The following is a 12,255-nucleotide window of genomic DNA, read 5'->3' as shown; positions in this document are numbered from 1 at the left end:
AAAGGCATCTTGTGGCAATATTACTAGAGGTTATTAAAAAACAAACAAACTTGGGGGCCTGGGGTGTGTAAAGTTTGGGAAAAACACTTAATGGTAGTGATGGAAGAATAACTGAATGAAGTAAGGCTTTTTTCTTTTTTTGTAAAAGACTTCTTCCCTTAACTTTACAAAAGTTACTCCAAAGAGTTTCTCCTTCTTCAAAAAGCCTTTGCCAACTGATGCACACGCCTCTTGAACAAGTTGGGGGTGCTCTCTTTGTTACTTAAAGAATGTGCATTTTTAGATATTCTCGTTTATGCTGTTCACACAGCTACACTGTACACATTAACTTGTAAATATTTTATCTTAATTTGTATTAATTTTGAGCCCAATTCTCTGTATTGTAATAAAATATTTTAATGTAAGCTTTGTGTGTGCGTAACATTACTTAGCAGAAAAAGCAATACCTCATTTGGCCCCTCACTTAAAATCCTGGAGTAGAAAAAGACAAATTTAACTTACACAGTAACAGTTTTGCATTTATTCAGATTACACAGGAAGAAGTAAGCCTTTGGTTTCTACACTGAAAACGTTCCTGTCTTTCTTTTGTTGTCCTTTGTCTCCCCCTCCTCGCAAGTCTCACATTGCAGGTCTGCCATTATTAGTCTTGATACATGATGAGTTTGGGAACTTTTCAAGTTGGACACAGTCCACCTCATGCTTTAAAATGTTCTCTTCTTGCCAAAGCTGAGGATGCCTAGCAACAACTTAAAAAAAAAGTTGCTGAATTATGTTTTTGTTGTTGTTGTTAATAGTCCATAGTCCACAGAAGGCACCCTGGTAACTGTAAAAATAATGGATGTAAACAAGTCAGCCTTAACCTTATGACATAATACAAAAATAGGGAAAAAAAGCAAATTCTCAGAACTAACAGACAGAATTACTCAAAATAGTTCTGTTAAATTAGCGATTCTCATTATTATCCCATCATTAGAAACTAAAATGTACATATGCATTGCCTCCATGCATTCATGATTAATTGCTAGTCCTTATAAGATTGTTCTTGCAGATGCAGTATCCATCTCAGCTGAAGCTACCAGCTGCCAGTCATAGCACACAACCGGAAAGTTCATTCTTTAGGGCATATATGTATATATATTTTTTTTTACAATACAGTTTCATAGAACTAAGTTTTCTTGCGTTGAAAGTATACAACTTATGTGCACAGTTGTCTGATCTGCTGAATGTAAGCTTGGGCTAGCATTGTTCTTGTGGCTTAAAAAAAGATCTACTGCTCCTTTTCACTTAACTTGTCAAGAAACAGACTAAAAAAAAGTGAAGAGGTCAAGTTATTCACAGAAGCTCAAAGAAACAAATAGTACAATAGAGATGTAACTACCTAGACTTTGCATAACGTTCATTTCATTCCATCTTGTAGAACAGTCTGTCTTTCAAAAATAAATAGGTACATGTTTCTCAGTCAAGCAAGAGTTAGAAACCAGTGACGAGAAGCTGGGCAGGAAGAAAAAAAAAAACAACGTAACTTCCCTACTTCCCAAGGCTCCATTGTGTGGCTCAGTTTACATCAGTCAGTTGCAAGGTCCAGCCCCACTGACATGGCAATTGCTTCAGAGTTAATTGAGGTAGAGCTACCACGATTCCCTTTTCTCCCAGTGCAACCCATTTCAGCGGTTCCTTGTAGCCAACCAACTTCACCTGAAATTGAAACCAACCGTAAAATTAGAACAATGTGTTTTCAAATGCATATAATTGCATATTCAATAAAGGAAACGTTCTTCCATAATTACTACCCCGTTGTCCTTAAACACCACTCATCAACCAAGTGAATCTAAGAATAAAGGTAATGGAAAAAGCACCTGCAAAGTAGACCTGTCAGTAACAAAGCTAGCGATATTGTGTCTGAGACCTACTTAGGGCTGTAAAAGGTACACAACGGTGTGCTGAAGTGTTTGGGATAGGATATGGGTCTATGTATGTACCAGGTACCACAGTAGTGATGGTAGTACCACCTCTTTATGAAATGCTTCTTTGCTGTGGTAGAGCTTGTAGTTTTGAATAAGCATCAGCTTTTCTTACAAAGTACAGACGGGTAGCTCAGAAGAAAGCTGATCTGAAGAGCCCCTCCCTAGTAAAAACACATAAATGTTTTGTGGGAAGACTGGTACACCAGCTTGTAGGAAATGTTAACAATGGAACAGTGTAAGGGAACAGTTAAAATCAGTCTCTACCCCTGAGGAACATAATTCTCCTGCTCACAGATAGCCCAGATGCCTCCTTTCAAATTCAAGAGGCATTTACATTTGTATTCTACATAATACTTGGATTGTGCTTTTGAAATAACTGGGTTTTTTTGCCACATCACAGAGCTGTTTCATTATCAATTAGATTTTTTTCAGTTGAAACTAAAGCAGGGGACAGAGTCCAGGAACACAATGCATTTCAACAGCTAGCGAGCATCTGGGGATGAGACCAGAACTGAGCTAAGCCAAAGCAAACCCCGTAAGTGCACATGATGTGGATATTAAGTCCTGAGCACCAAGTGTACTGCTGTATAATTCTGCCTCTGCTGGGTCAGGGTACTTGCTAATGGAGCTGTGGTATCAAGGTCCTCAGTTTCTGACCACTGTATATGTAGGATCATATAGAGTTATGATTGTGTCCCTGGGCAACTAAAACCTCTGCGTGCATCAACAAGATCATAAAGACAGATATTTATCATAAAGGTCATGCTGGGGTAGAGTCTGCAGTGGGAGGAGGAGAGGTTTTTTCCTTCTACTTGCCCTCTTTTTAGGATCTTCAGTTTGACAGCTAAAATGTATCCCAGCAACAATTCAGTGTAACTTTGATAAGAAACATCCCACTGGGAAGACCAGGACAAGGAAGGTCCCAGAATGAAAACTAGTATTTTGCTGGGTCTCTTCCAAAGTACTCTATCCTAAAAGTTACGCATTCCCAGAGATGCCAGAAACAAAAATTAACGCAGATGGAACATGACAAATATCAGAAGTGTTTTCCACATACTTTCAGACTATGTTCATTTCTTGTGTTATGTGTTATAAACCTCACTGTTCTACAGGGGGAAGCAAGAAGTGTCTTCTTACCTGTGTTTCTGCAAGCCGTGCCTCTGGCTCACCAAGTTCCAGAATCCCAGAGCTTGGCCAGTTAAGGAAGATGGCATTAACTTTGCCTTCCTTTGGTCTGAACGTGTACCTGGTTGGAAACGGGGAGCAGAAACATGTCAGTCTTCCCTGGAAATTTTCTGGAGCAGTATATATCATGCTTTCAAGACTGGAAAGGAACTAATGTGAAAAGTTAAGATTAACTACATTTTCACACGTGTAACCTTCATTTCACAAAATCAATACCCTTTATCAAAGTACTATTCCTTGAAAACACATTCTGACAGAAGAGAGGTAATACAAACTAATCATAAACTGAATGTAGAGGTAGGCATCTGTAGTAACATAAGTGAGCATGTAATAACTGCTTCCTTGTCATGTAAGAATGAGGATTTTGGTGGGTAGGGGAAACGTTAACAGATAATTAGGGGTTACATTCAGAAAAAGTAATTCACATCCATACAGAAATATACAGGCATTACACTGAAAAAACTTAATAGGAGCACAGGGAACAATAAATCTTCCACCTTGCATAGTTAATTTTTTTAAAAACTAAATTTTAGGAGACATTATCTTGCTGAAGAACCTTTCCCTAATGGCCATCTGATCCACCAGCATTATGCCTTTGGAAATCCTGCAGCATTCATCTGCAACATTTCTCTCACCTTACTTTATTGTAATTACAGTTTTTTGTTGTTCTCAGAAGCGTTTTTACTCAACAGTCAGCGGTTTCAAGGCCACGGCCAGATGGCCAAATCTTAACTGGAGCAGGAATTAAACAAAGCCCAGTGAGGCAGAGAGGTGGCTGAGACCAAGAGCCTGGCGGATCATTATGGAGTTATAGCAGCTATGAGGCACAAAAGCAAAGCAGAGCTCAGAGGCTGACTGAATTTACTGACCAAACAACTGCTAATATCTTCCTTTTCAAGGTAAAAAGGCGTAGAAATGCAAAAATATATTAGACTTCTAGTTTCTCTCTCCCCCCTTTCTCTAAAGAGCAACACTAAGATTCCTATTGTATAGATGAACACTTCATAGCAGTTTTGTATTTCTGGTTTTTTGTTTTGTTTTGTTTTTTTTTAAAGTTTCTATTGCCAGTTCTGCTTAGAAGCACTAAGGAAACTCTTGCAACCTTCCCTTCAGCCTTGGCATCGCCCCAGAACTACACTGTCTGACACACACCGTCTGCCTGCATTCTTAGACACACTTCCGCATGCAGTTTCTTAAACTGACAGAAGGGTTCATTTCTTCAGGGCAAGCTGACGATTTCTGCAGTATCAAGCCTTAAGAATCTTAAAATTTCCTCATACGCTTCTACATCTTTACACCACCTATGTTTTGGTTCAGTGGCCTTACCACACTTCCGGTGTGACCGTGTCGTTCTGTGCTCTCCATGGTTTCGTTCCATAGATGGCTTCTCCATTGACTTTCAGCCAAGCACCCATCTGCCTCAGGCGTTCCTCAAATATAGCAGCGATGCGGCCATCGTGAGTGGGCCCGACATTCATCAGGAGATTTCCTCCACAAGCCACCGTTTCTACGAGTTGCTGAAATGTTTTTAAACACATACACGGAACAGCAGTCATGATTAATGGAATTATATATTTGAAGTTCTTACTAAAGCCTGGTACGCTGCGTCAGAATGATGGACTGGACTAGTTACTGCAAGTTCAGACTCCGGAGGTCCAGCATCCCAACAACCAATGCAAAATTTAAGGTCCCAAAGAACAAAGCTCCACTGTCAATTTGCATGGCAGAAAAATATCCCAGAATACATTTTCACACTGATACATCTGACAGGATCTGATTCTAGTATGGAGTCAACTTCTTTTTAAAATTGCAAATCCTGCTGGAATTTCATGAGAGATTTCCCAGCAGAACACTTACAGGATTATTTTCCTGCATAAGAAGGGCTAGCAGATGCCACTTCATTTTTACTGAAGCTGGGAAAAGCAATGTTTTCCCTATTTTATGGACACATCTCTACAACACCGTGAACCTTCAGATATTTAGTACCCAGTTTTCATAAAAGATGCAGAAGAAAATGAAGCAGTTTTAATAATTTATGTAGTAAAGAATAGATCTCATCTCTAAGGGTACTATTAGTATCTCCCACGTATTCCTCCTTTTGCGAGTGGAGCCAGTGACAGAATGGGCGTTCATTTGTATCATTTATTCATCACAGTCATAGACCTTAGTTCCCACAAAATTCACATCGTGTATTTCTATAACATGGAATGTACAGACTGAGAATCAAAGGAACCATTCCTACTACAGAAGGAGTGGGATGGAATTCAAGAGAGAATGGAAGATTGAATCAACAACAAAAAAAATCCTATGTCTAATCTAGATTTTCAAAGGGTTCATTCATCTTGGAACACAGCTTTTCCTAGACCTATTAATCCAAGGAGCAACTTAAAGAAAAAGAGGTAAAATGTATTAGTGAAATTAATTGCCTTTTAGCTCAGCCTCTGAGATTGCATGTTCTGGCATCACGTATCTGCACTAATGCCATATCGTGAACTTGACAATTGGCAAACAGGCTGATGATTCTTCTAGAGAGTCCACAAAGTACCTGTGTTCCCATCCACACTGCCCTCCAGAGATCACAGACTGACTCTGTAGTCTGAGCAACAGACAGCTGGAGATAAACTACTGAATGAATTAAAACCATCTCCTCTGAAAAGATATTGCTTCAATTTGAAATTATCTTTTGCAAGGACAATACAAAGAACAGACATGGATTAAGCAACAACGATCTTCCCCTTCAGTAGCTGAATTTTGTAATTCAATGCATTTTTATCTCAAAGACAAGACTTCCTTTCATTCCGTTTTCCTAAGTTTTCAATCTTTTTTGTAGTAACTTAGACTAGCAAATGGAATCTATGTTTTATTAACACAGGCTATGTTTATCTGCATGCCTGTACTACAAGTGTCTTTTTTTCTTTCCTTTTTTAAACATGAAATGGAACAAAAGGCAAGTTTCTCGCTACCAACTAAAAGAGTATTAGCTTATTAACTGTTCCTACCTAGAAGGGCAAAAAAAGATCCAGCCTTCAAGCAAGAGCCTCTGTGAAACTACAACTGTTTGCTTCTCGTCAACTCACAAGTGCAGTTACTAGAAAAACAATCATACAGATCAGCCTTTGACTAGCTACTCACAGAGGAAATCGCCTCTAAGAAACCGTATGAATTTTTATTAGATAATCTTACAGAAAATACTGTGAGAAATGTCAATACGATAACCAGGAATTGCAGGCAACTCCTTTGTGCCAGTGTACCTTCACCAAGTCCTCAATTGTGAAGTAATCGTCAAGATTTGCATTCCTCCTGTACCCCCATGACCTCTTGTCAATAGTCATGCAGTTCTCCCACTTGTGAGGCAGAAGGTGTCCTGGGTTGTACCGGTCACTACATGTGTAGAAGCCACCATGCTTACAGATGCTGCCAGCTCCCCAGCGGTCATTGGTCACGACTGTGTCCCGAACTGGACTGGAAATAAAAATTGTACGTTTATGATTTTTAATTCTAGATGTAACAGTCAGAGCCAATGTAATCTCTCCCCTTCACCTCCAGTAGACCCCTCCCAGAAACTAACATTTAGGAAGACTTTTGTACTACTGCAATTAGATTAAGTGCTACTTCAGGGACCCAATTCTTGGGGAAATATGCTGCAGCCTTTCACAGGAGACCTGCCAGAAAGCAGCCTGCGCTTCACCTCCACTGCCAAATGTGGAGTCTGTGATGACAACACACCTCTATTCTCAAATTATCTTGATATCTTCTTTGTCCACGCAGTAGACAACACTTACTTAAGAAAAATGATTACATAGAATAATCATTGCCATTTAACTTATGAATTTGCAAACATGGTTAAAAAAATAATTATGAAAGAGTCTTTCTAAAACGAGCTTCAATAGTTTTAGGGAAGACCTGGATTATTGGCACTCTATACAAGATTTAGCTAAGTCCCCGTAAGTGGAGGTAGCAAGTTCCACAAAACATACAGAAGGAGACAAACTACACAAGAGAATTTCAGATTAGGAGCTAAAATTGCATCATGATACACCTGTCGTTATACAGCCAAGCTAGAAAACCAGTGCTGTTCCAGTAAGTATCTGGTGCATTTCCATCCCCATCAGACCAAACTATTTCTGGTTGGTACTTGGTCACAATTTCATAGAGTTCTGGTAATGATTTACTGGTTGGAAACTTTCTTGTCTTGAAGACATTGGTGGCATCCTCAAGGAAGAGAGGATTAAACCATTCAAACAGAGAGTGATATAAACCAAAACGCAAGTCAGTCCTGTTTCTAACAGATGTTTCTAGCTCAGCCACAAGATCTCGCTTCGGTCCCACATCGACAGCGTTCCAGTTCCAAGAATATTTGGACCCCCACAAAGTAAAGCCTGAAAAGAGAAAAATTAAAAGCTAAGAAAGAAAAGCAGCAGAGGGGGCATCACGGTTTTTCTTTGCAAGTGTATCGCAAAAGAAATAAATTCAAAATAATCATTTTTTTAAATACATAGAGTAAAATGGTTGACATTGTACAGTGTAAGCCTATCATCTGTTTATGCATTGTAACAGTAATCATAACACCAGAACACAATGTCAGATATGTTTATATATATTTGCACATGAATATATATAAACATTTGTACAAACATTTATATTAAAAAACATAAGCATTCAATTTTCTAGTTCTGATAATCATTTGATCCTTCTTAGTTGTTCACTCCATTCAAATGCCCTAATTAAGTTAACCAAAAGTACAGAAGCTTTTTGACACATTTTTACTGAATGCAGTAAATATCAATTCTGGATATACATTCAACAGCTGGAAGATGAAACATTAGCTTGTGCGTTCTGTGACGGAGACATCATTCGCATTCAGACTACTCTCCTCCCTTCTGTTTACATCTCACGCAAACGTTCGCTGTTCATTTGTTTTATCATCCATTAACAGCTCAGTCAGCAACTCAGTACGCGTGCATACGCAGAGTACAAAAACTCCTGAAGCAGCTTTTAAAACATCAGCATTAAATATCCTCGCTTCTCAGGCATCCAGCAACCAACCTCAAGCACGGTAGGCCCTACCACATCGCAGACTCAGACCACGGCCAGAGGGGCCCCACTCTCACCTTCAAACTGCTTCACACTCATTGCCTAATAAATTGTGCAGCATTTTTTGTGAACTGGATACATGTAATTGCATCAACTAGACAAAGGAGCTAAAAATTTGTGCCCAAGGCTACATACAGGACATCTAAATGGATCTTGGCTTTTTTACTTTGTTTGTTTTAAGTCAGTGGAAATTACAACACAGGATCAGAGTTTCGCGTGTGTCAGAGATAGGATTAAATTTCCCAAGTAGTTACTTGTTAAAGTCACAAGTTTTGAGTCCACATTTCCCCAAACACCAACAACACTGACTAAACGCATTGTCATGTTGCTTCTTGGTATTTTATGCTTTTCTTTGCTATTAAGTTTCTTCCCAACCATGCCCTTTTTCTTTACTTCTCTCTGCAGAGCATCTTGACTCATGGAACGCATTGCTAAATTCCTGGAGAAACCTCCAGGCCAGTTAACTGCCAGCTCAGAGCAGCTCTCCATACACAGAACAGCACAGCATTCACTTTGTGGTTCCTTGAGCAATACATTACACAACAATCAGAAACAAACCCAGCTGCTGCTGGAAGCTCAGTTCCCCCAACACTGCAGGCTGTCTTACCTAGAAGAAGAAAACCGTGGCACAATCTATTCTTCCTTCTATGCAAGCTTCGTGACCATAGCTTTTGTGCAAGAATCAGGAAAATGCCTGCACATTTTAACTCTTTGACTGGGTTGGGGAAGGTAATTCTGTGTCATTTCTCCACCTTTCTCTTAGCAGACAAGACAGTCACATGGATATTCCTTCAGTTAACAAAAACAGAACAGTTTCTAACATTCAGAAGCCTTTTGCTTACCTTCATGATGTTTTGAAGTTAAGACAACATATTTTGCACCTGAAGCCTTCAGAATATCTGCCCACTGGTTAGGATCAAAGAACTCTGCTGTAAACAGTGGCCCAAAATCTTCATAACTGAACCCAGGTGGGTAATTTGCCTTCATAAATTTCACATAGGGCTCCCTCTTTTCCTTCTGCCAGTACCACCTACAAAATACAGATCAAAACCATGTCTGCTGGTGTGTTTTTAGACAAAGAAAAGATAACTGAAATCATTAGTTCCTATTTGTGTTCACACTGAGAGGCACAAGCACCGGATGCACATGACACAGGCAACCAGATAAAATTGCTTCAGAACATAACAGTATTAATAATTAAAGGCTTCCTTTTCTCTGTCCTTTCCCCACGCTCTGCTTCTTCCAGTCACTCCACTTTGGAAAGGTCCCAGAATTTCATTTGTGAAGTCAATGCCATTGCTCCCATCACCTCAGTCCACAGCAAGGCCATGGATCTGATCTGACCTCACCATGGGCAGAGAACATAAATGGCCAATACAGCACTATGTGTTGTCTGCCTGCTCCACCCCTCCCCTCCCTAGACATGAAAGTGGAATTCCAGATACAGCATGCAACACTCCTTACAGCATCCAGAGCCTTACTGCTGGAGGCCTTCTAGCAATAGGTTGTAACTGTTGGGGAAAAAGGGTCTGAAAGCATTCACCTTCATATAAATGAAGCCAGGCAGCAGAATCCTTTTGGCAAATTTAGGCATAAATGAACAGAGTTTGAAAGTAAAAGGAAAAAACAGCAGAACTGGAATGTTTGAAATGTTTCTCCCTGCCACCCTGAGCCAGTCTCTGAGCTCAGCTCTGTACCACCACAGCAGCTGCGCGGATCTTGTTGTGATCTTCCCAAAGAGACTTCAGCGTAAACTAATACAACCTCTGGGAGCCACTGGGAAAAAAAATAAAAAATGAAAGAGGCTGAGGCTATCTTCCTCCTTGAAAGAGCCTGAAAAAAAAACAACCTGGTTATTAAGTATGTAACTGCACAAAGAAAGAAGTAACATCCTTCCTTTTCCTTTGTCACACAGCTTGCCAACAATGTGAGCATTTCTGCCCTGACAGGACTGAGTTTCAGAGCCGTACTGACAAAGGCTGGGCAGCTCTGCAAGGAAGGAGGCACCTGGGCAGCACCAGGGTCTGTGGCCTTGCCCTGAGGCTGTGCACAGCAACCTGGGCCACCTGAGCATGCTCACTGCTGGAAAGCCCAGCAGGGCTCCTCACCTGGATGGGCCTAAGGGAGGGAGGCAGCGGGGATGGAGACAAAGTCATCCACTGCATCACACTGTTTTCAGACCTTTTTAGAAAAATAAATTAAAAAAAAAAAAAAGGATGTTTGAGCTTGAACTTGCGTAAGAATCTTCCTCTGAGAGAGGCCTGAACAAAACCTAGTTTTCCTCTCTAGCAGAAAGTCATTACACAGTAAATGGAGTACACATTGAACTGCAGATACCCTTATATGTAACGCTGAAAAGAATAGGCCAAATATTGCCTTCAGTAAACAGTGGTTTGCTTATATTGACGTCAGCTTGCTTTATGAAGATTGCTTTTAAGCTTTACCATGGCAGGAGAGCCTCCACACCCCACGACACAGTATGACTTAAAAGGAAACTGCACACCAGACAGCTACACCCAGTGAGCACCCAGCAGACCAAAGGCTGGAAATAAATGGATTTGAAGGCACTGAGCCTGATGTTAAGCGGAATGCACGCCTTAATGAAAGCGATAATGAGAGAAGAAAACCACCACGAGCAGCACAAAGGCAAACAAGCAGCACGCAGTGCGCCAGGCAAGTGGAACACTGGGCTCCCACAGCCCTCGGCCACAGCTGCCCGCAGCCTTCTGCGGTGCCCATCCCTTCATCGTTGCACCTCGGCTGCCTCCTGCTGCTCCTCCGTCTCTCTCACAAAGCTCGTGAAAAACCGCACGGCCTCCAGCCCCGCTCTGTCTGCTAACCGGGCCGCCCCCTCCCTCCGTGCCCGGCGGGCAGCAGGCGAGGCGGCAGCTCACCAGAACCACTCGCTGCCGAAGCTGGGCACCGCGAACACGCCCCAGTGGATGAAGACGCCGAACTTGGCCTCGTCAAACCAGGCGGGCAGCGGCCGGGCGTCTAGCGAGGCCCAGGTGGGCTCGTAGCGGGGCCGCCCGCCTAGCAGCCCCGGCAGCGCCAGCAACAGCAGCACGGGCGGCGACAGGCCCAACATGGCGGTGAGCGGGGGCCGGCTCGGGGCGGGGCTGAGGCTGCTGTCTGAAGGCCGGGCCCTATGCGGAGCTGGGGCCGCCCCGCCTCCTCGTCCCGGCGGCCTGCGGCTCCTACCCGGGGAAAGGGGTAGCCCGACAGGTTTCGGGCGGAGACTTCTTACATTTTCAGTCATGGGCCTCGATGGATGAAAGTTACAGCCTGATAAAAAAACATTTTGACATCCCCGATATCATTATTTTCTGGTCGACTGTCCACATTGCTCCAATTTACAAATGAACTTTGATGTCACAAATAGGAGCCCTTCATTATTTTTTTCTTTTGCCTCTCCCTGCTTCTGCCTTTCATTCAATGCTGACCTGCTTTCTCTGCGTCTTCCCTCACCTTCATTTCTTCAGACGTCCCTTTGCATCTCAGTAGGAGCTCTTCAGCACCTTTGACCTCTTGCTGCTGTATCTGTTCTGGTTTATCTTTGGATTTCCTCATGTTCTGTGACTTTTCTTTTTGACAGCTGCTGCCACCAAAGGACTACAGAGCTGAGCAGCCCCTTAACGGGGGAGTTTTGAAGTAGGCTCTGAGGCTGATTCTTCACAGCACACTCAACACTTACACTGTGACTCAGTGCTCTGAAGGAAAAACGATGCGAGGAAAGCTCCAGGGTCTCACCCAAAGCCCACCAGCATAGGCGAGCTATTCACTTCGGTGAGATTTGCAGCAGGAAGTGTGTAGTTTGCTTAATGACCTTTCTCACATGCTTTCAATTAAGGAAAAAAAAAAAAGAAAACAGTTCGGTAAATAGAAGTCATGAGTACACTTCCAGTTAAGGCTTAAACCTGCTCAGAAACTGCCACCAGCCTGTGCACACACAGCTGCTGCCATCTCCAGCAAGAGAAGGGGCCCTCAGCACATCTGTGAGCTGTAAGGGTCA

The 12,255-nt window shown here is 42.0% G+C and overlaps 1 protein-coding gene across 2 annotated transcripts; it reads right to left on the bottom strand.

Annotated features, from left to right (window-relative positions):
• Nucleotides 492–11,364, bottom strand: FUCA2 (fucosidase, alpha-L- 2, plasma). Of its 2 annotated transcripts, XM_021390568.1 has the most exons (8): nucleotides 11,138–11,364; nucleotides 9,787–10,019; nucleotides 9,086–9,273; nucleotides 7,189–7,528; nucleotides 6,401–6,611; nucleotides 4,476–4,666; nucleotides 3,102–3,210; nucleotides 492–1,695 (listed from the first exon to the last, which is right to left on the bottom strand). In XM_021390568.1, the coding sequence occupies exons 3-8, from the start codon at nucleotides 9,228–9,230 to the stop codon at nucleotides 1,555–1,557; spliced, it is 1,137 nt and encodes a 378-aa protein (XP_021246243.1). In that variant the 5' UTR covers nucleotides 9,231–9,273; nucleotides 9,787–10,019; nucleotides 11,138–11,364; the 3' UTR covers nucleotides 492–1,554. The 2 variants fall into 2 exon arrangements, with proteins under 2 accessions (XP_021246243.1, XP_021246242.1); XM_021390567.1 differs by lacking the exon at nucleotides 9,787–10,019.

Source organism: Numida meleagris, chromosome 3, assembly GCF_002078875.1.
Source record: "Numida meleagris isolate 19003 breed g44 Domestic line chromosome 3, NumMel1.0, whole genome shotgun sequence".
Lineage (NCBI taxonomy): Eukaryota > Metazoa > Chordata > Aves > Galliformes > Numididae > Numida > Numida meleagris.
The sequence above is the reverse complement of the archived record's forward strand: the minus strand, read 5'-3'. Positions and strand labels throughout refer to the sequence as shown.

Excerpts from the sequence above, each read along its gene's own strand:
- FUCA2 (XM_021390567.1), bottom strand. The coding sequence starts at position 11,331 with ATGTTGGGCCTGTCGCCGCCCGTGCTGCTGTTGCTGGCGCTGCCGGGG. Across the intron at positions 7,529-9,085 it reads AACTTCAAAACATCATGAAG|GCTTTACTTTGTGGGGGTCC; the intron begins GTAAGCAAAAGG and ends TTCTCTTTTCAG. Across the intron at positions 1,696-3,101 it reads CACGGCTTGCAGAAACACAG|GTGAAGTTGGTTGGCTACAA; the intron begins GTAAGAAGACAC and ends TTTCAATTTCAG.